The 26,619-nt window shown below is 43.3% G+C and overlaps 1 protein-coding gene across 1 annotated transcript in view; it reads left to right on the forward strand.

Annotated features, from left to right (window-relative positions):
* The window catches only part of LOC138769648 (complement C3-like), a 37,426-nt gene extending 10,807 nt beyond the window's left edge, over positions 1-26,619 (forward strand). Inside the window, exons 8-41 of the mRNA XM_069948255.1 lie at positions 689-791; positions 2,403-2,523; positions 2,852-2,967; positions 4,542-4,685; positions 5,705-5,917; positions 6,006-6,206; positions 7,251-7,403; positions 7,571-7,700; positions 8,197-8,262; positions 8,654-8,866; positions 9,486-9,642; positions 10,940-11,025; positions 11,611-11,750; positions 11,856-12,068; positions 13,024-13,090; positions 13,260-13,349; positions 13,442-13,645; positions 13,741-13,816; positions 14,299-14,458; positions 14,643-14,738; positions 15,027-15,177; positions 15,503-15,666; positions 15,738-15,896; positions 16,078-16,137; positions 19,971-20,061; positions 20,309-20,360; positions 20,444-20,531; positions 21,043-21,132; positions 21,558-21,663; positions 21,754-21,843; positions 23,066-23,152; positions 24,003-24,086; positions 24,401-24,536; positions 26,009-26,619. Coding sequence (XP_069804356.1) covers positions 689-791; positions 2,403-2,523; positions 2,852-2,967; positions 4,542-4,685; positions 5,705-5,917; positions 6,006-6,206; positions 7,251-7,403; positions 7,571-7,700; positions 8,197-8,262; positions 8,654-8,866; positions 9,486-9,642; positions 10,940-11,025; positions 11,611-11,750; positions 11,856-12,068; positions 13,024-13,090; positions 13,260-13,349; positions 13,442-13,645; positions 13,741-13,816; positions 14,299-14,458; positions 14,643-14,738; positions 15,027-15,177; positions 15,503-15,666; positions 15,738-15,896; positions 16,078-16,137; positions 19,971-20,061; positions 20,309-20,360; positions 20,444-20,531; positions 21,043-21,132; positions 21,558-21,663; positions 21,754-21,843; positions 23,066-23,152; positions 24,003-24,086; positions 24,401-24,536; positions 26,009-26,147 — 4,246 coding nt within the window. The 3' untranslated portion in view covers positions 26,148-26,619. The remainder of the gene's footprint in view (positions 1-688; positions 792-2,402; positions 2,524-2,851; positions 2,968-4,541; positions 4,686-5,704; positions 5,918-6,005; positions 6,207-7,250; positions 7,404-7,570; positions 7,701-8,196; positions 8,263-8,653; positions 8,867-9,485; positions 9,643-10,939; positions 11,026-11,610; positions 11,751-11,855; positions 12,069-13,023; positions 13,091-13,259; positions 13,350-13,441; positions 13,646-13,740; positions 13,817-14,298; positions 14,459-14,642; positions 14,739-15,026; positions 15,178-15,502; positions 15,667-15,737; positions 15,897-16,077; positions 16,138-19,970; positions 20,062-20,308; positions 20,361-20,443; positions 20,532-21,042; positions 21,133-21,557; positions 21,664-21,753; positions 21,844-23,065; positions 23,153-24,002; positions 24,087-24,400; positions 24,537-26,008) is intronic.

The raw sequence follows: 26,619 nt of genomic DNA on the forward strand, positions 1-26,619 counted from the left end.
CTACAAGAAGGAAAACATCTCCATCCCACAGGTGGCAGCAGAGAGCAAGCCTCTCTACAAGAAGAAAAACATCTCCATCCCATAGGTGGCAGCAGAGAGCACGTTCTTCTCCTTCTCATGAAAAGCTTTTTTATTATACTTTGCCCTCCATGGAGCATTGCGTCGTCCATGGTCTTTATATAATTAGGAGCCCTCCTCAATGAGACACACTACCTCAAGATCCCTGTTTCACTGTAAGAAAATAAAAAGAGGCATCACTAAGCTACCAGGAGTGATCATTTTTGGCCATGGGGGCACAAGCATCTTGTTTCTTCTGTCTGATGTTTTGGCAGAGAAATGTGGATCTTTGCTGTGTGACTGGAGTTTGTAATGTTGTGTAATATCACCTCCTGTCCTCTAGATGTCACTGTTACCTTCTAACAAAAGCAAGTAGAGAAAAAAAATCCTAAAAAAAACAATCACTTGGATCTGATGCTTATGAACCTCTAACAATGGGGTCAGACACCTTTTTTTTTTTTTTGCCAAAAAAGTATCAACGTCTACCTAAGGAAAAAGTCACAAAACTTCCAGCCAACTTGGCCCCAACAGCCATTGTACCCAGGAATTCTGAAGTATTGTGTTGTTGTTGTTTTTATTATTGTAATTGTATTTTTTGCTTGTTTTTTGTTTCATTGTTTTTGCATGTCAGGTTTTTGCATGGAAAGCCGGTGGAAGGGTCCGGACACGCAATGTTTGGAGTCATTGTTAACAATGAGAAGAAGAGTTTCCCAGATTCCCTGACCAAAATCACGGTAAGAACATTCTACAAAAGGAGAAAGAGACCGGAGGGCTACACAAGGACCCAGTATGGGCCCACGTGGCTAGGATATTGTCCCTATGGCTCAAAGTCTACATGAGTAATCCCATTCACCCTTGACCAGCTGGAGGGCCATAACACAAGGGCACACCACCCCGAACAGCCCGTGGTCATCTTGGTAGACATTACACATAATCAATTAAGCAAATTTACATTACATAATATAACATATGTAATGGGCAACGAATGTGGACCCTATCTACCACCCAATTGGATTGACCTTGGGCCATTCTTGAAGGTATTGTCCTAGTAACCCCTAAATTGTCACTTTTTAACCTCCATATGGGCATCTGGACTTTGCTGTTAGGGACTACCAGGTCGCTACCTCTATAAGTGGTCCTGGTGTGGGTGGGAGCGGGCCCATGGGACCAGGAGACAGGGGAGCAAGGTGCTGAGGGGCAAATCCAAATTCAGGTCAAAGTCATGGGCATTTGGCCTTAGCGTATGGTCTTTGGACAGTGTTTGTATCAGCCAACTACGGTTGTTTATTAATCCAACTTTATAGAACTTGTACCACACTATGGGGGAGATTTATCAAACTGGTGTAAAGTGAAACTGTCTCAGTTGCCCCTAGCAACCAATCAGATTCCACCTTTCATTTTCCAAAGAGTCTGTGAGGAATGAAAGGTGGAATCTGATTGGTTGCTAGGGGCAACTGAGCCAGCTCTACTGTACCCCATCTTGATAAATCTCCCCCTAAGGGTGCGTTTACAAGTACAGGATCTGCAGCAGATCTGATTTGCTTTGAATCTGCAACTTCAAATCTGCTACAGATCTCTGTACGTGTGAACGCACCCTAAGTGTGTTTTATTAGTAATTCTGATGTTCCAAATCAGTCGACATGTTTCCCCCATGACAGTTTATGGCTTCACCAGGGGAGTGTAAACAACCGCTTGGACTGTGGGATTATTGACCATGACAGATTAATCCTACTGATGCCTATTCTGGACTTCTCTCTTTCTGACTATACCATACTGACTGCATTATCCTAGTGTAGGGGGAGACGCCCACACTGAGGGTATCATAGATATATAAGTTGTATATATACCATTCAATATACACTGTATATAAGTGCAACAGTTGGTAACAATCGTAGTCTATATATTTACTAATATAGGCAACGTTTTATCACGCTTAGTGTCACGCTTCAGTTCTTCGTCATAGAGTTAGTGCAAGGTCGACAGTCAAAAACCTTGCTGCCGAAAGAAATAACATAACAAGCCGCCCATTCTGACCTTTCCACGCTCCCCCGGTGTCCTCCTACATCATTTTCTGGTCACCAGTTGAGTGATCCCACCTCCACTTCCGAGAAGGACTTGTCTGATGGTGACAGCCCGCTCAGCCAATTACTGGCCAAGAGGGGACTGGACCCATAGTCATGGATTGGAAGGCTTGAATCATTCTATGGTCGGCAACAATTTCTTCACAATTCTCAGTTTCTCAACAAGAAAACGTCTCACAATCTCAAATCAATACAAGAACATTGGCCGTAAATATGAGACCTTGTGTGTTAAGTCCCACCATAGCTGTATATCTGTCCTCACAGGTCACCGGTGGAAAGGCAGAAGTAAAGCTGTACCGTCACATGATCACCAGCCGATACCCCAATCCGGAGGTCCTCCTTGGAAGCTCGCTCTATGTTACTGTTACAGTGTTAACCAATGCAGGTATGGAGGGCGTAATGGGGGTTCATGTATCTTAATAAAGATCAAATACAACAGAAACATATTCAAGTGTGTAGAAACCATCGAGGCAAGTGCCATGGGGCCCAGTAGTAAGAGGAAGGCCTGAACATAATGGTTACTCCATTCAGTTTAGTGTCCTATCACTGTATTGAAATACCCGGGACGAGGTGTGATGACATGATGACCCCCACCTGGCACCTAGGGGGCAGGGCCATGATACCCACTTCTAGCTCCGCCCCAAGCTCCTCCCCTGCTTAGAAGTGTTGCACATAATACATTACTGATAGATAACATGATATGTTTCCTCCAGGCAGTGACTTGGTGGAAGCTGAGAAGACCGGCATCACCGTGACAAAGACGGCATTCAAAGTACTTTTCACCAAAACCTCCAAATATTTCAAGCCTGGATTACCCTATATAGCAAATGTAAGTGTATTGTGAGCCCCCTGTGGATCCTTAAAGGGGTTATTCAGCGCTACAAAAATATGGCCACTTTACCCCCTCTCTTGTCTCCAGTTCAGGTGTGGTTTGCAACTAAGCTCCATTTACTTCAATGAAACTGAGTTTGAAACCACACCCAATCTGAAGACAAGAGAGGGGGAAGAGTAGCCATGTTTTTGTAGCACTGGATAACGCCTTTAAACTGGCCATACATTATGGGGTGGTTGTCTGCTGAAGGTTTATTACTCTGACAGCCATCTCTCCTGAACTCCTATGTGTATGAACAAAAGTAATGGGTATGATGAAATCCCTAAGATGGTGCGGTGGTACAGTTAGGAGGCCGCCATACTTATTCTTATCCAGAGGAAACTGGAAGGTTCAACCAACTTTATCCTAAGGTGTATGGCCAGATTATCCATAATGTTCTCCTCCCTCAGTTCACAGGACTCTCAAGAATGTAGGGTGTCCTTAACGTTCGATGCTTCTTTCTAGGTTCAGTAGGATTACTCATATAGATTGACTCTAGGAGCACCCCACCACCACCACCACCACCACCACATTGCAGGTAGATGATGGCTACTATGCTCCAGTGCTAATACAGAAGTATATGGAGTTCTGTATGGTAGCATCATGGGGACTATGATGTCACTATGATGGATGTTCCAAGAGTTGGTCAACCATGACAATCTCCATTAGTGGAAACCAGTGAAAGCCACTACGCCTTCTCTCCAAACATCCTTCTCTCCAAACATAAGCCCAACCCCAAAAATAAGCCCTAATTACAGTCAGTGCCCCCAGTGCTAGGTAATGTCATACTGTAGCGTCCAACCATCCTGGGCAAGTGCCCTGACAGCTAACGAGTCCCACTCCAGAGTTTTGCCTCCCAAGTTCGTAGATTTGGGCCAAAAATCAAATTTTTACCCCCAGACCAAATGAGTTCAAACCTACCCCGGAAATAAGCCCCAGCCCTAACCCTGTCTTATTTCTGAAGAAACACGCAAGGGAGTGCTTTGTATTTTAAGGTGCAGATGTCACTTGACCTTTTGTCGAGATGTTCAGATCCTCAATCCGCTATAAAGAGCCGGGAGAGAAGCACGTGACTAAGCACTTCTCTTCTCGCTTTCTTTGTGCACAACCAAGGCAGTCCCTTAGATTTACATTGGTGGTCTGTCCACATCATGTGGTACAGAGATGGGAGATAATATATTTAGCTTGTTGTAGTGATTTTGACATGTCTCTACAACTTTTTTAAAGTGAGAGTGCCATTTAAAGGGGGTGCCTAGTTTATAAACCCATTGTTTTCTGAGTTGGAGGATCTTCTGTTTAGGGTCTTCATACCTTGGCAAGAGAGATGAGCGGTTACAAAGAGGGTCTCTCACTCCGGAGGACCTGTCCTGTCCTGCATTATTGACAATGCATTGATTTGTAAGGGAAATGTGTAATGCTTCATTTCCCCTGTGGTGGCGCTGTATGGCTACTAAACACTAACTGCAAGGTTTCCACAGATAACTGGGGGCTTTTATCCAGCTAAAAAATATTCCTTATTTGCCTTTTTGCAGCTTTTACTTCAGAGACCAGATGGATCAGCAGCATCTAATGTTCAGATTTGTACATTGGAAAATGCTTGTGCGAAAAGTGGAGACAGAGGGGAAGCTCAACTAGTGCTAAACCCCAACTCAGACATCAAAGAAATACAAATACACGTAAGTGACTGATGACTGCCACCTAATGGTAATAGACAACCACTGTAATGTACGTATCATATTTTTGTATATAGGAGCAGTATTATAGTAGTTATATTCTTGTATATAGAGGGCAGTATTATAGTAGTTATATTCCTGTATATAGGAGCAGTATTATAGTAGTTATATTCCTGTATATAGGAGCAGTATTATAGTAGTTATATTCTTGTATATAGGAGCAGTATTATAGTAGTTATATTCCTGTATATAGGGGGCAGTATTATAGTAGTTATATTCCTGTATATAAAGAGCAGTATTATAGTAGTTATATTCCTGTATATAGAAGCAGTATTATAATAGTTATATTCTTGTATATAGGAGGCAGTATTATAGTAGTTATATTCCTGTATATAGGAGCAGTATTATAGTAGTTATGTTCTTGTATATAGGAGCAGTATTATAGTAGTTATATTCTTGTATATAGGAGCAGTATTATAGTAGTTATATTCCTGTATATAGGGGGCAGTATTATAGTAGTTATATTTCTGTATATAGGAGCAGTATTATAGTAGTTATATTCTTGTATATAGGAGCAGTATTATAGTAGTTATATTCCTGTATATAGGGGGCAGTATTATAGTAGTTATATTCCTGTATATAGGAGCAGTATTATAGTAGTTATATTCCTGTATATAGAAGCAGTATTATAGTAGTTATATTCTTGTATATAGGAGCAGTATTATAGTAGTTATATTCCTGTATACAGGGGGTAGTATTATAGTAGTTATATTCCTGTATATAGGAGCAGTATTATAGAAGTTATATTCCTGTATATAGAAGCAGTATTATAATAGTTATATTCTTGTATATAGGAGCAGTATTATAGTAGTTATATTCCTGTATATAGGAACAGTATTATAGTAGTTATATTCTTGTATATAGGGAGCAGTATTATAGTAGTTATATTCTTGTACATAGAGGGCAGTATTATAGTCTATTATCAGTGTTCTAGTTACCAGAATTGTTTCTATCTCCTTAAGGTGAGAACAAAGGCTGTAGGAGTTCCTGAGCACAGACAGACATCCGCTTTGTTGACAGTGAAGGCTTACCAGCCTCGGCAGGGATCACAGAACTATCTGCATATTAGCGCCTTATTAAACAAAGTTAAACCCGGGGACACTCTGCACATTAACTTTTATGTAAAAACCAAGAATATAAACGTCCAAAGAAGCTTCCGCTACATCACGTACATGGTAACACAGTATAACTATCTACAGCACTTGCACTTTTGGTGTTGTCACTTGCTTACATCATTGAGCTGATGTTCTGGTCTCTCTTCAGATCTTGAGTAAGGGTCAGGTCATCGACATAGGCCAACAACCACGAGATCCTGAACATATCCAAACTGTGATGTCACTGGTGGTCTCCGAGAAATACATGCCCTCCTTTCGCATTGTGGCTTATTATACTGTGCCAGGCAATGAGCAAGAGATTGTGTCGGATTCAATATGGGTGGACATGGTAAACTCCTGCATACACATGGTGAGGAGATTTTTTTATGGGTCTTTGTTGGTTAACATGTGCCCCAAAGACTTCCCACCAGCTAGATCTCAATGTGGACAGTCAGTAACTTCTAAGAGTCAAAATATGTGAAAGGTTATTGATCAGTATGGTCAACGGTGGTCAACCAGGCAGGACTTCACTAATTCAAGAAGACAGAGTCAATGAGTGACCATATCATTCATAGTTGTCCATATTTTTCTGCTTCATGTCTGGGTCTTAGGGTCCTATTAGACGAAGCAATCTGTCAGGTCAGCGCTTGCTTCCTCCTTGTTCCATGCTCACTGTCTGTGCATTTACATGCACAGATATCGAGCGGGTAGTGGCTGCCCAGTTGACCTTTAGATTCTCAAGGTGGCCCATAAAAGAGAGCGGCAGTCTGCTGCTGTGATCTTTTTACACGGAGCAATGGGTAGCATGCCGGAATTATAGAACATGCTAAAAGACAACAATCAGCCGAAATCAAGCATGTCAGCTGATCATTGCCTATCAGCCAGAACAGCCAGTAATTGGCCAAGTACGGCCAATAATCACTTTGTGTAATAGGACCCTTACTGCATCTGACCAGCAAGTTTATGATCCATCCATTGTTTGGTCTTATCTTCTTGTCTCTTCAACTCATTCAACTATAATTTCACTATAATTGTCTTTTCCAATGAGCTTGGTCTTTTTAATTTGCAGGCTTGGCCTTGGCCTTGGATTTACTTGTTTTTAAACCTTGCCACCCATGTTCTCAAAGTGTCTATGAACACTAACGTAAGGCAAGAATAGCTTTTGTAGGTTCTTCCTCATGGTCTGGGTTTGGTTGGGCACCATGGTTGGTAAGATATTGGCAAAGTGAGGAGAACCCAGATAGCTCCAAGACAGGATGGTGGCCTATTGCAAAAATCAAACTTTCTTGAAAGATCTTGGTATTGGTTGTGCCATGGATAAGGTGGAGGTAGATAACCAAGTCAACATGCATGTAATATTTTATTGTAAGGTAACTGACATTATAATATAGGCTTCATATGATCTTTCTTGTAGCTTGACTTTTCACCAGACTCGAGAGTCCTCGAGCCTCAGCCGGGATCTTCTGTTCCAATGAAAATAATAGGAGAACCCGAAGCCAGTGTTGGGTTGGTGGCTGTGGACAAAGCCGTGTTTGTTCTGAACAAGAATAGGATGTCTCAAGACAAGGTTAGACCTCCACCTACCTCTACAGTGCTGCCATTCACACGTCTGAGGCAATGATGTGGCACTGCATGGGAAGGATATAATGGCTGCCATATTGGCTTACAACTACCAAATTTGTACTCGACTAAAATGAGGAAATCCTAAGCCTTTATGTGTTTGCTTCTTCTTAGGTTTGGAAAGAGGTAGAGAAAAGTGATCTTGGATGTACCCCAGGTGGCGGCATTGACAATGCAGGGGTCTTTAAGGATGCTGGTCTCTCTGTGGAATCTAATATGGGTCTTACAAATCCAACACGAATTGGTGAGAAATTATTTTTTGTCGAAGAAGCATTCCACCAATGCATATATACTGTGGGGCTTAAAGGCCCCCCCCCCCCCCCTTTTTTTTGTTGATAAAAAAAAAATAAGACCAATGTGAGAATCCCTTGGTCATGCTCCACCCCGCAGAAACTGTGCCAGGCATAACACAGTCTACAAATTTTACCTTGGGTATTACTTTAAAAATTTGCACCTTTTTCTGTACAATTGAACTAAAGAATTGAGTCTCTGTTCAAAGTGAAGACAGAGGAGGGGCAAGGGGAGTAGGGAAAAAAAGCCACTAGATAGCCTTGGGGATTTATTACCTGTAGGAACAAGGGTTGGGCATGATGAAGTCCAACTTTTTTTCACCCAACATTTGCCACGAGAACACCTGCATACACCATAGATGGTTGCTTTATCCCACTGTTATCGGTTGGTTTTTGTAGTATGTTTGTAGAGTAGTTTGTGACTCTTGACTGATTTTTTTCCCTCTACAGATTTGACCTGCGAAGAAAATCGGAGAAGAAGACGGTCTGTGCTCTCTGAACGAAAAGCTGACAAAGGTTGTTGTCTTAAATGGAGGCACATAGAGGACATGGGGAGGGGGGTATAGCAAACATGAAAAATAGGCCCCTTTCAGCAGTTGCTTGACACCATCACACTCCTAAGCACTAAGGACAAGAGATCCTCGTATCTCCACTCCTATTGAGTACTTTGAGGTACCTGTGTAGACCATGTTCAGGTGCTCACTAAAGTGGGAAGAAAACTAACCTGAAATGGTTCTCCTTTCTCAAGGACCCGAACAGCAGTTGCAATTTACAGCTCCTGGGCCCCCAATGTTCATATCTGTCAGTGTAGTATTTGGGAGCCTTCATGCTGCTGTGACTATTACCACCTCTAATGGTATGTCCAAAATCCCAGAAATTCTGATACTTTTTCCTTTTGTATCACCAGCACGTACGTATGATGATGCACGTCTGCGGAAGTGCTGCGAGGATGGGATGATGGAAAACCCCATGAATTACACATGCGAGAAGCGTTCCACATTTGTCTTAGAGGTCGGGGAATGTGCCAGGGTCTTCTTAGAATGCTGCAAGTTCATCTTTGAGCCTCAAGTGGCCGTTAAAAGACCAAGACAAAGGAACAAGTTCCAACAAATGTCGATTGGTAAATATTACCGTTTTAGTATTGTTGTGTTGTATAAGGCCATATACAGGGCTCATTCAGCTATGCCTAGATGCACAAAGTACTGTAGGCATTTTTGGTACCAATGTATGAGAGGGTCTCTTCACCATTTGGGGGGCCTAACCACCACCACATTTATACCATGGGGGCAGTTTAGTAATATCTGGCTGCGCTATCCATTTCCCGGTTCGTGGAGGTCCCTATACCACCTCTTGGACAAGATCCCACCAGAATTCCTATCCTAACCACATATGAGAGGTGGCCATTAAAGTTGAGCAAACTTTGAGCATGCCGGGTCCCAAACCCACTTTAGATGCTCAACTCTAGTGGCCATACATTCGCCTGACGCTGTCCATTGAGATTACCAAGACATTCTGGCACTATTATGTGGGCACTGAGACAGCTGCAATGTTGTAACTTGAGCCGCTGGCCCCCTTGTTATTCTTTTTCCCTTCTCTTTACATCCTTGGATTTTTTTGAGCCCATGCTTTAAGCATGATTCTCTGGACTAGAGGAAACATCCCCCTGCCATGTGGTTCATCCTTTTCTCCATCTTCCATTATCTGAGACGTATCTCCATTGTATTTCCGAACACTTATAGTGCATTTTTCCTCCGTCGTGGAGAGCTCAGCATCAGAGACAGGAAGAGACGATGATGATTTCTATGAACAGATGGAGAATATCAACGCACGCAGTATTTTTTATGAAAGCTGGCTGTGGAGGGTGGAGACTCTCCCCAAAAAAGTGGACTCAAATGGGTAAGTGTCCCCCTAGTACCCCTAGAATGGTAGTGAGGAGCGTATGGCCTATGATAGTCTACAACCTTCCTTTCACCCATATTCCCACCCTGATATCATAAAATTGCCCCCAACCACAGAATTGCCCCAAGGCTAAAACCACTTTGTCTGGGCTGCTAACTAGAAGTTGAGAGTTGCAAATGCCATTGGAAAGAAGGATAGGCAGCTGCCATATAGTTGTGTCTTTAGTGTATATCTCGTAACAGATTTCTTGTTCCTGCTGTACTCTCTAACTGGGATTCCACCCACTTTTCTCTTTCCCACTACACCTTCTTGATTATAATCCCAGTCACTACATCAACAGGAGCCTCCTACATGTTGTGAGGGAGATAGAATTTAGTGAAATGTCAACTAGAGTGTACAGCAGGAAGAGGAATTCCATTACAGGATGCACACTAAACAGGAAGTAGGTCAATGAAGAGAGAGGACAATGAACATATTAAATATTTACCATTAAATGTTTATTTACTAGACGGGTCTAAGTTTATGTCTTGTAACAGACTTCCTGTTCCTGCTGTACCCTCCAACTGGGATTTCAACCACTTTTCTCTTTCCCACTACACCTTCTTGATTATAACCCCACTCACTAAACCAATAGGAGCGTCCGAAATATTGGGATGGCGATAGAATGGGCTGAAAACTCAACTAGAGTGTACAACAGGAACAGAAAGTCCATTAAAGGATGCACACTAGACAGGAAGTGTCTGGGACATAACATTATTAACCAATAAATGTTTGCTTATTACAAAATTATTAGTTAATCTCCATTGGAATACCCCTTTAAATGTCCTGATCTGGCAGATGCCAGGGACCACTGGACTTTAAGGACCATTATACAACCTGGGTCAACTCTAACTGATGCCTTACAACCAAAGGGACAATTACCCTTTAGGTCCTTTGTACTTGAATCAATTCTAAAGCCCCATATACATTAGACATGTGTCGGCCAAACATGCCACTTTTGGTGGAACTGGCTGACCATCTATCATGTATGGATCATTCCAACTCTTACCCAACAGATGGTATTGGGGAAAGATACAGATGCCATCCAGTCTTTTTCTCCTTGGAGAGATAAGCCACTGCAAAAAGAGTTTGGCAGCAACTTCATGAGCATTTCTGTCTATGGTGAGATCAGGAGACATAGTTGTCGGCCAGAAGAGTGTGGCCATACATGACATATAGTGTCCCATATATCCATTCATATCTATCCATATAGTGTCACTTGAGGTCCATAACTCTTCTCTGCTTCATCATGCAGGTTTTCATCAATGGTTATTAATGCCAATTTGCCAGAGTCAATCACCACCTGGGAATTTTTGGCAATCAGTATTTCTCCAAAATCAGGTAATATTCTGCTACCAGCACTTGGGTATTTACCCAGTAGCCCAAGCCCCTTGGCACCAGGGATCACCATATTTAATAGCATCTGCATCTTCACCCTCCATCAATTCCCAGGGCTGACCCTAGTATCTGTCCAACATATCCACCTCTGCCTGCTACTGCATGGACCGAGTCCATTAGCCTACTGTAAACATGGACGCCATCCCATCACTCTCTAATTTCAAGACGACTGTTCTGTCTCTCTGACCCAAAAGGTCTCAGCATCTCAAAGTATAGGTGACGATATCATTAAATGTCTGCCAGTAGGAGCTGGAGTAGGAGATTGATGCGACCCCCCCTATGGCTAAGCTGTGTCAGGTGACCCTGGATAGTCCACTTCTTCTGACATATTAAACACTGTGATTTTCAGTGGGTCAGGCTGGTGATCACAGTTAAAGCCATGCAGGTTTGCTGGAATAAAATAGATGGGACTGTAGGAGTAATGATGGTGGCTGAACATGATACAAGCTTGAAATGATAAGTCTAATGTGTGACCGCTCCACTTTAACATTGGTGAGATGAGTAGAGCAACTATTTGTTGGCCCACAGGAATTTGTGTGGCTAAACCCTATGAAATGTTGGTGAGAAAAAAATTCTTCATCGATCTTCGGCTGCCATATTCAGTGGTCCGTAATGAACAAGTGGAGGTCCGAGCCATCCTGTACAGCTATGTGAACAAGTCAATGGAGGTAATGTCCAATGAATTGGATGAGATTGATTGTGACCCAATAAAAAATCATGGATGTTTGACATAAAGGCTTCTGGCTTACGACTAACACACACTCTTTTTTTAGGTTCGAGTAGAACTGACGTACAATGAGAAGATGTGCAGCTCAGCAACGGCCGAAGCCAACTTCCGCCAAGTGGTCAAATTAGAGCCTTTGGCCTCGCTGGTTGTTCCCTTTGTTATTGTTCCTCTAGAAGTTGACAACATTCGGATTGAAGTAAAAGCATCAGTCAAGGATCATTATATCACCGATGGTGTGGTGAAATTCCTAAAAGTTGTGGTAGGTTACAGAGACTAATGTAAATGACCTTTCCAGCAACAATACACATAATACTAACCACTACTATACAATAAAATAATTACTATAATACTGCCTCCTATGTACAAGAATATAACTACTATAATACTGCCCCCTATATACAGGAATATATCTACTATAATACTGCTCCTATATACAAGAATATAACTACTTTAATACTGCTCCTATATACAGGAATATAACTACTATAATACTACCCCTATATACAAGAATATAACTACTTTAATACTGCTCCTATATACAAGAATATAGCTACTATAATACTGCTCCGTTTTCACGTCACCTGACGCTTCTTCCGGCTGTGGAAGAAGCGTCCGGTGACGCGAAAACGGCCGTTTGCTGCGTGGATGCCGCACTGCCATCCACTCCTTCCCCCATGAACTCATGAACTTCCATGTAAAATAAAGATTTCATCTGCAGCTGATACGGTGATTGCGTCTTACTTTTTCTACATATTTCATTCACATTGTCTGATTTCAAGACGCACCCCGTGGCATGCTTTGATATGTATGGCTATTAAAGTACTGGGATCCAGCTCCTAGCTTACAGTACCTTGGCTCATAAGCTAGCGTGGTGCCGGTCTATCCATCTACAATATATAACTACTATAATACTGCCCCTATATACAAGAATATAACTACTATAATACTGCCCCTATATACAAGAATATAACTACTATAATACTGCCCCTATATACAAGAATATAACTACTATAATACAGCCTACTATATATATATATATTATATATATATATATATATATAGAGAGAGAGAGAGAGAGAGAGAGAGAGATATAGATATATATATATATATATATATATATATATATATATATATATATATATATATGTATATATATATGAATATAACTACTGTTGTCCTCATAAATTCATCAAAGCTATTTTATTTTGTCACAGCCGGAAGGAATGAGGATCCTTAAAAATATCCAGAGTGTGATCCTGGAGCCTCTACGTTCAGGGGAAGGTGAGATTATCTGGATATCCTGTGTGCAACAAACCAGCCTCATCTTTACTTGAGTTGGCTTCATCTACCTTCTTGCTCTCGTATTACCGTTTCTTCTGTTATTGCTTTCTTCTTTGTACCTTTATGCCCCTGGGTGTAACCATCTCCATTTTTCCTAATACCCTTACAGACTCTGGAGTCCAGGTTTTAACTATTGAAACGTTTCCACCAAATGATATTGTACCCAACACCAGTCCGGAGACCTATGTGAGTGTGAAAGGTGAGAAGTTCTAAAAAAATATTGGACCCTTAAGCCTGTTCTGTTTATTGGCTTCGGGGCCTCATGACTCTCTAACACTATTATAACACCAGGTAGTCTTCTTGGAGAAACACTGGGGAATTCCATTGATGGTGCCAACCTAAAGCACCTTATCACTGTGCCCTCTGGATGTGGAGAGCAGAATATGATGAGTATGACCCCCACTGTGATCGCCACCCAGTATCTGGACGTCACCAACCAGTGGGAAAAAATAGGAATGGAACGCCGAGAAGAAGCCCTCAAACATATTAATCAAGGTGAGCGAGGAACCTACAGAGGATGGTAGGGAGGAAGTATTGATGGCTTAACCTCAACTACATATCAAGATGCATGACACATATATGTATTCCAGGATATGTCCAACAGCTGGTCTACAGGAAAACCGACAACTCTTATTCGGCCTTTACCAACCGACCTGCGAGCACCTGGTAAGACAGACATAGGACACCACTTTCCTCCTACTCCTTTATTTGGCAGATTAACCCTTGCAGTTAAATTTGTAAGGTCACCTTCACGACTGATGGTTTAGACGCTGATGTGGCGGAGAAATTTGGTGACAGTCGGGAGCCTTGTGGTGAGTGATTTAAGTCTGCTGGTGTGACGATGTGCATCTGGCATCCAGGCCAGAGGTGTCCAGCCATATCTCATCTTCTATCAAGGCTAGAGGAAACCAACTGTATCTCATCTTGTATCCAGTCTAGAGGAACCCAACCGTATCTCATCTTGTATCCAGTCTAGAGGAACCCAACCGTATCTCATCTTGTATCCAGTCTAGAGGTGCTAGAGGCAGCTCTCCATTAATAACAAGCAGTGGACAACAGATTGCAGAGAGGAGAGACACCTTGCAAACTAAACAGTGACCATTTACCTACTTACCGTCTGTTTTCCTCCATGTTGCTTTTCCCGGCAGGCTCACTGCATATGTGGTCAAGGTCTTCTCCATGGCCTTTAAGTTTGCTTACATAGATAAAGACATTCTATGTGGCTCAGTCAACTGGCTCCTTACCACTAAGCAGCTACCTAATGGCGCATTTAAGGAAGACGCCCCCGTCATACACGGAGAGATGGTGGTACGTGAATGTTACCCCCTTCCCTTTTACGTCATATGTGTGTCACCCAATATGGCCACCATTATTACATAGTAATAGATTGGTTGGTGGACTTTACTATAACATAGTCTTATGTAAAGCCACATATGGGACCTCACGAGTCTGATTGTAAGTAAATCCACATGGACTTATCCTTTCTTTGTAGGGTGGAACTGGAAACACTGAGCCTGATGCCAGCCTGACTGCATTTGTCCTGATCGCCCTGGTGGAGGCAAAAAGTTACTGTAAGGACAAAGTCCCGGTAAGTCATGTGATTGCTTTCGAGTTACTTGTAAGACCAAGTACCCAGGGATTGCGAGCAGTGGAGACTCCAAGGTAGTTGCTAGGTTGGTCACATGACTATCTGCTGAGTCTAAACCAGTTTGCAGAATTTTGTGACTGCAGCTCTGGAGGTCACTAGAGTATTGGCCCAAGATCTGTACAAGATCAAGAGAATAATATGGGTGTGCTTTGGATTGATGTGATATAAGTGGGGGCAGTGTGAGTACTGTCAATAAATTATTGACTAAACCATAAAGTCCTCTTTCAGGGTCTGGAATCTAGTGTGGATAAAAGTGCTGCATACTTGGAGGATAGGTTAAAGACTATAAAGAAACCATATACCATCTGCATCACGTCCTATGCTCTGTCCCTGGTCAAAAAGCTCCCCAATAGCAATGAACTGATGAGACGCTCCACAGGTTAGTATCGTGTGGGCTCAATCTCATATATTCTAGTATCCAGCCTGGATAATTCTTGTCTTACATGTATAGTGAAACACCTCTAAAAGTCCACCACTTTAACAAGACCACCCAAGACCTGGACCAATTTATTGTATATTGACTATCTTGGACCTCTTTATTGAAGTCATTGAACCTTAGATATCACACAAGAGAGACACACATGATGGCCAACCCTTCTTGACTTGATAGGATCACTGAAAAGTACTATTCACCAACTAGAGTTAAGTTTGCTCATGCGTATATAAATTAATTAGAATAGCTGTATAACTTCTCTCATACCTAGGTGGCACCCACTGGGATGATTACTCCTCTGATCTCTACATGATAGAGGCCACCTCCTATGCCTTGCTTGCTCTCCTCAAGCTCAACCAGTACTCTTCGGCTGGGCCAGTGGCGCGGTGGTTGACTGAGCAGAGATTCTATGGTGGAGGCTATGGCTCCACCCAGGTAGGCCGCCCCTAAACAATAGATATATAATTTGAGATTATATATAATTGTTAACCATGTTTCTTCTTTAGGCCACCATCATGGTGTTCCAGGCCTTGTCGGAATACCAGATTCACACACCTGAGATGAATGAAGTTGATATGGATGTTACTTTGTCTCTTCCTGGGAGATCGTCAGGTATCACCTGGAAGATCAATACAGATAACATTATGCTCCAGCGCAGTGAAAAGGTACATTAGGCTGGGTTTTTAAGGGCAGATGTCCATGCCATCTTCTCTCAGTGTCTATAGAATAAATTCCTGGGGTTGGCCACATAAGATGTAACTTGGAGACCCCAGTGTGGATGAGGTAGAGTTACCATCGCGTTATTTATCAGCCAAGCATTTATGGTTTTGTCTGCCTCACTTTCAGACCACAATGAAAGACAAGATTCAAGTCACGGCCAGAGGAAAGGGAATGGGCACCTTAACGGTGAGTAACAATATGGTGGAAGAAATATGTATGAAAAAAGTTACTAAGAGATCGAGGCGGGGTGGGGGGGGATCCAACCTCCTTACCCCCCTAATCTGTGTATCGGATCCCCAACTTTTTTGTTTTGACTACCAGCCGCGAGTGCGGCACGTGACCTTCCGTGGCTCTATTCATTGCTATGGAGCCGCCGAAAAGAGATGAGTAAGTACTTTACGTTTAGTTGGCTCTTTCCGAGTATATCGCAAAGATCGGCGGGTTGTATGGGATTGATGGGGTTACGGAGGTCTGACCCCCCCATTATCTCTTACATTGTCTCATTGCCAAAAACCTCTGTCCATAGACTTTAAGGCATATGGAAATCACAGAGGAGGTCCTCTCTCTGTGCCAGATTTAAGAGTGGAAGTAGTAGATCCTGGTCTGGTGGATCCTTGCAATCACATTGCAGTGGAGAAATTTTGGCCCCCACTTTTTTGCAGAACTTCTTTAGCCTAGTCCCATTGGAGGCTTCCAAGCATGAACCCACCCTTTAAGGTCCTGCCACAATGGGTTGCTCAGCCTTAGATTGAAGCCTGATCAGTGGAGGTCTTCTCTAGGTCTTCTCTAGGAGTTTTCTGGTAGAAAGAAGATGTCATGGCTGTCTAGTATAGTAAATTGCCCTAAACCAGTGATTTTCAACCAGTGTGCCGTGGCACACTAGTGTGCCGCGACACATGGTCGGGTGTGCCGCAGGGAAAGTTCCCCAAACTATGGTGCTCCTGTGAAACAGGAGAAAACAATGGGGGAGAGAAACCTGGGGATGGGGGAGAAACAGGGGAGAGAAGCAGGGGGGGGAGAGAAACATAGGGATGGGGGAGAGAAACTGCAGAGAGAAGCAGGGGGGAGAGAAGTTTGTTGGAGAGAAGCAGGGGGGAGAGAAGTATGGTGGAGAGAAGCACAGGAGAGAAGCACAGGAAAGAAGCAGGGGGGAGAAGTATGGTGGAGAGAAGCACAGGAGAGAAGCAGGGGGGAGAAGTATGGTGGAGAGAAGCACAGGAGAGAAGCAGGGGGGAGAAGTATGGTGGAGAGAAGCACAGGAGAGAAGCAGGGGGAAGTATGGTGGAGAGAAGCACAGGAGAGAAGCAGGGGGGAGAAGTATGGTGGAGAGAAGCACAGGAGAGAAGCAGGGGGGAGAAGTATGGTGGAGAGAAGCACAGGAGAGAAGCAGGGGGGAGAAGTATTGTGGAGAGAAGCACAGGAGAGAAGTAGGGGGGAGAAGCATGGTGGAGAGAAGCACAGGGGGGAGAGAAGCAGGGGGGAGAAGTATGGTGGAGAGAAGCACAGGAGAGAAGCAGGGGGGAGAAGTATGGTGGAGAGAAGCACAGGAGAGAAGCAGGGGGAAGTATGGTGGAGAGAAGCACAGGAGAGAAGCAGGGGGGAGAAGTATGGTGGAGAGAAGCACAGGAGAGAAGCAGGGGGGAGAAGTATGGTGGAGAGAAGCACAGGAGAGAAGCAGGGGGAAGAAGTATGGTGGAGAGAAGCACAGGAGAGAAGCAGGGGGGAGAAGTATGGTGGAGAGAAGCACAGAAGAGAAGCAGGGGGGAGAAGTATGGTGGAGAGAAGCACAGGAGAGAAGTAGGGGGGAGAAGCATGGTGGAGAGAAGCACAGGGGGGAGAGAAGCAGGGGGGAGAAGTATGGTGGAGAGAAGCACAGGAGAGAAGCAGGGGGGAGAAGTATGGTGGAGAGAAGCACAGGAGAGAAGCAGGGGGAGAAGTATGGTGGAGAGAAGCACAGGAGAGAAGCAGGGGGAAGAAGTATGGTGGAGAGAAGCACAGGAGAGAAGCAGGGGGGAGTATGGTGGAGAGAAGCACAGGAGAGAAGCAGGGGGGAGAAGTATGGTGGAGAGAAGCACAGGAGAGAAGCAGGGGGGAGAAGTATGGTGAAGAGAAGCACAGGAGAGAAGCAGGGGGGAGAAGTATGGTGGAGAGAAGCACAGGAGAGAAGCAGGGGGGAGAAGTATGGTGGAGAGAAGCACAGGAGAGAAGTAGGGGGGAGAAGCATGGTGGAGAGAAGCACAGGGGGGAGAGAAGCACAAGGGGGAGAAGAAAACAGGCCCAGGTTTCACACTGAGTGAGTATAAATACATTTAGAATCTATATTATTAACTATATGTATAATATGTACTGTTTTAGTGTCATTTTGTGCCATTTTGGTTGGTGGTGTGCCCCGGGCTTTTTAAGTATAAAAACTGTGCCTCGGCTCAAAAAAGGTTGAAAATCACTGCCCTAAACAATGACACAACTACTACCGTTTAACTGCTGGCATAATCTTTGTGAGGAATCTAGTAACGTCTTGGTCAAAGTCAAGACCTTGGTGGGACCGTAATGGAGTGCTCCATGCTCAATGAAAGCCTGACACTGATCATTGGGCCACAATCCTTAAAGGGGTAGTGCGGCGGTAAAGAATTATTGACAGAATAACACACATTACAAAGTTATACAACTTTGTAATGTATGTTATGTCTGTGAATGGCCCCCTTCCCCGTGTTCCACCACCCCCACCCGTGTACCCGGAAGTGTGGTGCGCTATACATACCTGTCACGTGCCGACTCGTCTCCGATCTTCTGTCTGCGATGTCATCTTCGGACGGCCGGGCCGAATCCCTCAGACCATCCTGAGTGCCGGCCGCCCTCTTCAGCGTCATCGGCTTCATCGATTGGCTGAGCTTAACTGTGCTCAGCCAATCGCGGCTGAGCATCTGATGACACTGAAGAGGGAGGCCGGCACTCAGGACGCTCGGGGGGGTTTCGGCCCGGCCGTCCGAAGATGACGTCGCAGACTGAAGATCGGAGATGAGTCGGCACGTGACAGGTATGTATAGCGCACCACACTTCCGGGTACACGGGTGGGGGTGGTGGGACACAGGGAAGGGGGCCATTCACAGACATAACATACATTACAAAGTTGTATAACTTTGTAATGTGTGTTATTCTGTCAATAATTCTTTACCGCCGCACTACCCCATCGATTGGCTGAGCATAACTGTGCTCAGCCAATCGCGGCTGAGCATCTGATGACGCTGAAGAGGGCGGCCGGCACTCAGGAAGCTCGGAGGGATTTGGCCCGGCCGTCCGAAGCTGACATCGCAGACTGAAGATCGGAGACGAGTCGGCACGTGACAGGTATGTATAGCGCACCACACTTCTGGGTACACGGGTTGGGGTGGTGGGACACGGGGAAGGGGGCCATTCACAGACATAACATACATTACAAAGTTGTATAACTTTGTAATGTGTGTTATTCTGTCAATAATTCTTTACCGCCGCACTACCCCTTTAATGATAATGTGAGACTGATCTCCAATTCTTGAAGAAGGTTAAAGTTGTTGCTATAAAATTCACAATTTATGTCATTTTTTGCCTCCAAAGGTCATAGCTTTTGTTAAGGGTTTCTGGTTTTAGTTTATAAAAGAGGCTTCTGAATAGACCAGAGTGAAGAGAATCTAGGTGACCTGTCCTGTCCTTCATTACCCAGACAACTCATTGATTTAAATGTCCACTTGTGTAATACTTTATTTAACCTGTAGTGGCACTGCAAGGGAGCTCTATTAGCCCCATAAGTGAAGAAGAAAAAAGTGTAAGGGCCCTATTACACCAACAGTTTATCTGACAGGTTTTTTTAAGCCAAAGCAAGGAACGGATTTGAAAAGAGAGAAATCTCAGTCTTTCCTTTATGACCTGTTCTCTGTTTATTGTCCATTCCTGGCTTTAGCTCAAAAAAATCTGCCAGATAATCTGTTGGTGTAATAGGGCCCTAAGACTAATGGCTTCTCTTCTCCGTTTGTGTCTCATGCCAGGTGATGTCTGTCTACTATGCACCATTGGCTGAAGGAAATGTCCCGTGCAAAAACTTTGATTTCTCTGTGAAGCTTGAGGATGCCCCAAATGGTGATTATTTTGCTTAAGATTTTAAAGGTCACAGAATTTGTAAAAAAAAAATTCTAAGCGTTTAAAGCCAAACATGGCAACCCGAAAATGAACTTTAACCACTTAGTGCCCAATGATGTCAAAACAGTAGATTTATCTTGTCTCTATATTCTTTTCCTCGTCTACTTTCTGTCATGTTTCCCAAAGCTTACAGCCTAGACAAAAAAGTTTACATAGATTTTGATCATTGTTTTCGCTTATCTTTTAGCTAAAATTCCAATCGGAGCCCTTAAATCTATGTTCATAAACATCTGTATGAGGTAAGGACACCCTGGGATTTGGGGGATCCTTGTCACGTAGACCATGTGATCCTCGTGAAAAAACAGTTGGGTTTCTGTTGCAGATACCTTGGGGCCAGTGACTCTACAATGACCATCGTGGATCTGACTCTTCTCACCGGCTTCACTCCTGACATGAATGATCTGGATAGGGTTTGTTACTATCCAATTCAAAGTTTTGGGGACCTTAATCCAATATGTTTTTATGGTATCTGATGGGATGTTTCATGGATGTGAAGACTGTTACCCAATTCTAAACCATTTTTCAAGATAGACATTCTAATATCTGTGTGGTCCTTAAGGGGTTTTCCAATTTGGATTACCTTTTATTCATATGTATTGCTTAGAACTATAATATTAAGTAATAAACGGGGTCTTCATTTCCAGACCCCCTTCCCTGGCCAGGATAGAGGATAGATAGATAGATAGATAGATAGATAGATAGATAGATAGATAGATAGATAGATAGATGATATTTCAAGTTCACCAAGAACTGGAAATTAATTTCTAAATAGGACAAATGATCTGAAAGATTTTACCTACAATAGATTGAAAAGTCAATTTCAGCAAAACGTCTAAATGCCAAGATAAGACATGGGGTCACTTGTAACCCTATGGGACATACTTCAATGTACTATGGCTTTAATGGTTTTTATTGTTGTAGCTCACAAATAATGTGGATAAATACATTTCTAAATATGAGATGGACACAGAACGCTCTGAAAGAGGCTCCTTGATTTTATACCTGGACAAGGTAAGAGATCGCTCAAGGGTCCTATAAAGATCACTATGTATACACGTTCTTGATCCTTAATGATCCATCGTCACCTATTACTTCTGTTCACAACCCTCATATACGTCTCCAAATCTCCACATGTGATGTTTGAGGTCTTCTCAATGACCGCACCAAACATTTACATGAACTTCTCAAAGTGATCTCAGTGACTCCTTCCCATCTAGTCATGACCTTCTTAAAATAAAATATCCCCATTGACTGCTCCAAGTCTTCTGTCAACTTCTTCACTTCATACAGTCCAAGTCTTCAAACATTCTCTTTACTCTCCCATATCTTCTCTTGACTTCTTCATGCCTTGCACCTCTTAACATCTTCTCATTTGTCATAATAGTGTCTATAGGTCTATTTGTTCATACACACTTTGATGTTCTCCTGATTTCTAGGTTTCCAAATCTGAGACAGAATGTCTGAAGTTCAAGATCCACCAGAATTTCGAAGTTGGAATCTTACAGCCCTCGACTGTCACCATCTATGAATATTACGCTCTGGGTACCTTCTAAACTTCTGTATACTATACTAGTGACATGACGTGAGTCACTGATCATTAGAGTAACCCAAAATGTCTCTCTTACCCAATAGAAAACCGCTGTACCAAGTTTTATCACCCGACAGAAGATGAGGGAGAGCTGAGAAAGATCTGCAAGGATGCCGAATGTCACTGTATTTCAGGTACAGTAGATGATATTGTGGAACAATGGATTATATTGCAAAGAGTCTTTCAAGGCCTCTTCTACCTCTACACTCTTTCGCTACACATCTCAAGAGATTTTCTTGGACAACTGCTATGGTCTTATAATGGTCTTAGTCCTGGCTTTTTAACCCTTTAGGTATTTTATAGCTGTAGAGAAGTTAGGGGCTCATCCAATACACTGTTATTAAGGAATTTTCCCCAAAAATTTATCTTCCGTCATAAAAACCATTGATTTAACAATAGCATGGTACCCAATAATCACAGACGCTGTCCTTGAGTCCTAATACTTTAATCACTGTGGTTCCTAAACAACGGCTCTCTTATGGTAATGGTCCTAAAACATTAGTTGTTGCCTGTGGTCCCAGAATAGAACCTCAGCACTTTGGGGTTCTTATCTCCATACTACTAGTTCTCTTATGTTAATGGACCCAAAACCTTGGATGTAGACTGCATCCATATCTATAGCCATACTATTAGTCCTTTAATGACAATGACATTGACCTTCAGCATCATTGGTACCAGAACCATAGCCCTCTATAGTGCCATGACATTGACCTTCAGCATCATTGGTGCCCGAACCTTCATTCTCTATGGTGCTATTTCATTGACCTTCAGCATCATAAGTACTAGAACCATAGCTCTTTATGGTGCTATGACATTGACCTCCCACATCATTGATGCCAGGGTACCTAGCTGGTGCCATGACATTGACCTTCAGGATCATTGATATCCGAACCTTAGTTCTTAATGGTGCCTTCAGGCTCTTTGGTGCAAAAACCTTAGCACTGTATGAGGCCATGACACCATTGAAGGTAAATATCTTGGCCGTTCAATTCTTGGGTTGTGATGACTTCTGTTAATCTTCATTTTCTCACTGATGATTTAGTTACTTGTATTTGATAACCAATGTATCCAATCATTGATGCAGTGGAAATCACCAATCCATTCACTGGTCTTCTTGTTGAGGTTGTGGTTCTGCTTATAAACAGCAGAACAAGTAGAACTTCAGTGTAAAATGTGGATGAGTATCTTAAGAGAGAAGAGCTAAAAAGCAGCCAGGACTGATAGTGTGGGTATATACTGATATCTTGTATACATAATTCTGGCTTTTGAGCTACAAATGATTGGGGAAGCTCTGGTCTTGACATCTCGTCCCAACTTTAGGTGAATGTGATGCTGACTTAAACTTTTCTCTTACAGAAAGATGCAACCTTAAGAACATGCACAATCCAGACTTAGACTCCAAAGCTCGAGTGGAGTTAGCGTGTCAACACGGGGTAGACTATGGTGAGGAGACTACTTCTACTTGTCCAAGCTTGTTGTGAACCCTCTTGGTTCTTCATGATCTTCTCTCTCATGGTTGGGTCTTCAGGCTTTTTTTAGATCTGAAGATGATGTCTGACTGTTCCCAAGCTTTTCTATAAACAGTAACATAGCTAGTGGGAAGCAAGAGTGGCGGCCTCTATAGATACTCAATGCCAGGCTGGTGCTAACAAGCCTTTCTGCCCTGGCCAAGGTATTAAGATGCAGAGTTAATCTTACTCCTGGGTGACATAAAGTCTACCAAGACTGTGCTATATATATGGTGGAATCAAGATGATATATGGAAGGTTGTATAGGTTCTACTTGTCCTGGCTGGTTATCCCAGGATAGCCAAAATAGGAAGACCAATCTGGCCCTGAAAGCCTGTATCTTCCTTACTGGTTCTCCTCTATGTATGGAGGTACAAAGAGTCCCTATGTGCCTTCATACGACACTGTGTTTTGGAGGTCTCCTCTAAAAGAACAGAGGCATACAGAGATGGGATAACAGTGTAAGGTTTATGGAGGCTTTCCGACAGATGACTTTTGGAGAGAAAAGGGTCGGGCTGCAAAAATCCATCATGTCGGACCCATCTCTCCACCATTGTTATCTGTCTGTTTTGTTTTTAAAGGGATAACCCGGTGCCAAAGCTCACCCTTCTCCCATGGAGAGCACATTAACATTGGTCCATTACTGAAGGTATATAGGCACTTTTAGGGCCCCATTGGTCTCCATGGATGCCATAGGTCAGAGGTTATACAATGCAATAATATTTCTGCCTGTAAATCCTCACCTCCTGGTTATGATGGATATTTTCTCTCTCTCTTCCTAACAGTCTATGAGTGCAAACTGACTAACATTGAGAAGACCGGGGCTTATGACGCTTTCACCATGGAGATTACGCGTGTTGTGAAGCTGGGTAAGGAAATCCATCAGCACTATACATCTGCCTCCGGCTGCTCCTCCATTGGCATAAATAGGAACCTCAATGAGAAGTTTGCATTTCTAGCTTTTATCATGCATGTGGGCTGTTATGTAGCTGTCTATACCTGTCTCTAAGTTTATATAAAGTACTTGTAGATCCTGTGACTGGATGACAGTTCTTCATTGAGCCTAAAATGGCTGCTTAGGCCGTAACTTCCTGTTTCTGGCAAGGAAGAAAAGCTCTGAAGCACAAACCACTTTTCCAGGGACTTAAAGGAGAATCTGACCTTTCCTATCTTCTCTCTACAGGATCTGATGAGATAAAAGATGGCGACAAGCGGCGTTTTTTCATCCACAGAAGCTGCCGAGACTCGGTCAAGGTCAACGTTGGCGAGACCTACATCATTTGGGGGCGAAGCCAGGATATCTGGGAAATGAAAAAAGAGTGAGTATAGACAATCATCCTTGTCTTTATTGGACACAGGTATCCATATCTAAATTTTACACCCTTTGATAAATCTCCCCCTATGGGTTTTCAAGTTGCTTTTGAAGGTCTTGATGATGGGTGATGCATCAAGCAGTGAGTTCCAGAGTATGGGGAAAGCTCGGGAGAAATGTTGGAGATGGTTGTGTGAGGAGTGGACAGGGGCAGAACACAGACAAGGTCTTGTGAGGATCAGAGATTGTGTAAGGAGAGGTATGGGGATATTAAGTCAAAGATGTATGGAGGGCACAGGCTGTGGACAGCCTTGTATGTCATGGTTCACAATTTACGCAGAATTTGTTGGGCCATGGGGAGCCAGTTAAGGTATCGGTAGAGAGGAGAGGAAGAAGAGGACGGATAGGGGAGTTGGATTAGTTGGGCAGCAGAGTTGAGGATGGATTGGAGGAGGGCTAGGGTGTTAGATGGAAGGCCAGAGAGGAGGATGTTGTAGTGGTCCAGGCGGGAGATAATAGGAGCATGTGTGAGCATAATGAGGAGTTTAAGAAAGCAGGAAAAGAAGGAAGATATAGCCCATACACACTCTGGGATCCTGAATAGCAAAGAGGTGACATCTGGACCGGAGAGGTAGATTTGAGTGTCATCGGCATAGAGGTGGTACCTGAAGCCATGGGATTCTATGATGTGTCCAAGGTCAAAAGTATAGATGTAGAAGATAAGGATAGAGCCTTGGGGGAAACCAATAGTGAGGGGGTAAGCTGAGGAGGTGGTGGAAGATGCTAAATGTGTGGTTGGAGAAGTAAGATAAAATCCAGAGGAGAGCCAAGCTGGTGAAGGGATGAAAGAGTTTGTAGGAGAAGGGAATGGTCAACTGTGACAGATGCAGAAGATAGGTCAAGGAGAAGAACAACAGAGTATTGGCATGAGGCTATGGCAGTTAGTAGGTCATTGGCCAGCTTGGGATGGGGGGGGGGGTAGTTTCTGTAGAGTGATAGGGGCAGAAGCCAGGTAGTCAAAGAGAAAGTTGGATGAAAAGTGGAGCCACAAGTCAAAGTAGACATGTTGTTTAAGGAGTTTTGTGTCAAAAGGGAGAAGTGAGCTAGGCCGACATGGAGCTAGCTGGACATGGAGGATGGGTGGAGGAATGGCCATTTGAGGATTGGTGTGATGGTTGCATGTTTATATAAAGAATGAAATATGCCAGTGGTTAGTAATAGATTGACGAGATAAGTTAGTGCTGAGGTAAGGTTGGCGATAAGGTGGATGGGATTGGATCCAGTACACAGGTGGTGAGGTTGGATGTAAAGAGTAGTTTAAAGCTTTCTTCGGTGATGATGGAGAGGTGAGTTATTGGGGAATGAGCATGAATGGACCGAGGAGACTGTATGACAACATTTTATGAGATGGATAGAAGATCGATGAATAAATAATTGTTACTCATTGCACCTGAATCTGTGTGTTTTACCCTTCTTCAGGATGTCTTATGTCATCAATGGTGATACATGGTTTGAAACTGTCCCCAGTGAAAAGGAATGCGCTACCACCAAGATGAAAGCGTGTGAAGGGATCTACAAATTTATTGATGATCTGATACTGTTCGGCTGCCACACCTGAGGCCGGAATACAACCTGATCATGCGCTAATGTCCGCTGCTTCCAGTAATCACAATTTTGTCAGACATTTCCTTCACACTGCAAGTACTTGTGGGAAAGCTTGGTAACAACCAATATGGCCGTCATCACAAGTGTCATAAGTAGTGTCTTTCTATGCAAACACGCATCACTTCATAACTAGCGATCCCCATCTACAGGGACTTGGTGACAACCCGTGAGTGCTTTAATGGCGGCCACAGATATAACAGCTGTAAAGAAGCAAGTTAGTGACCAGGATTACTTTCGGGGGATGGGGGTGTCTTCTAGTTGCTGCTATAGGTTCTATAATAATATACTAGTCCAGAAATTCTCAGAGTCTGACACTAAGCTGCAGGATCCTCTGGAATTTCACTAAACTGGAAGATCTTGAGTTTATATTTGTTTTTTGTTTTTTAATGCGGCAATAAAAGAAAAAAAATCACAAAAAGTCAAAA

Source organism: Dendropsophus ebraccatus, chromosome 1 (assembly GCF_027789765.1).
Source record: "Dendropsophus ebraccatus isolate aDenEbr1 chromosome 1, aDenEbr1.pat, whole genome shotgun sequence".
Lineage (NCBI taxonomy): Eukaryota > Metazoa > Chordata > Amphibia > Anura > Hylidae > Dendropsophus > Dendropsophus ebraccatus.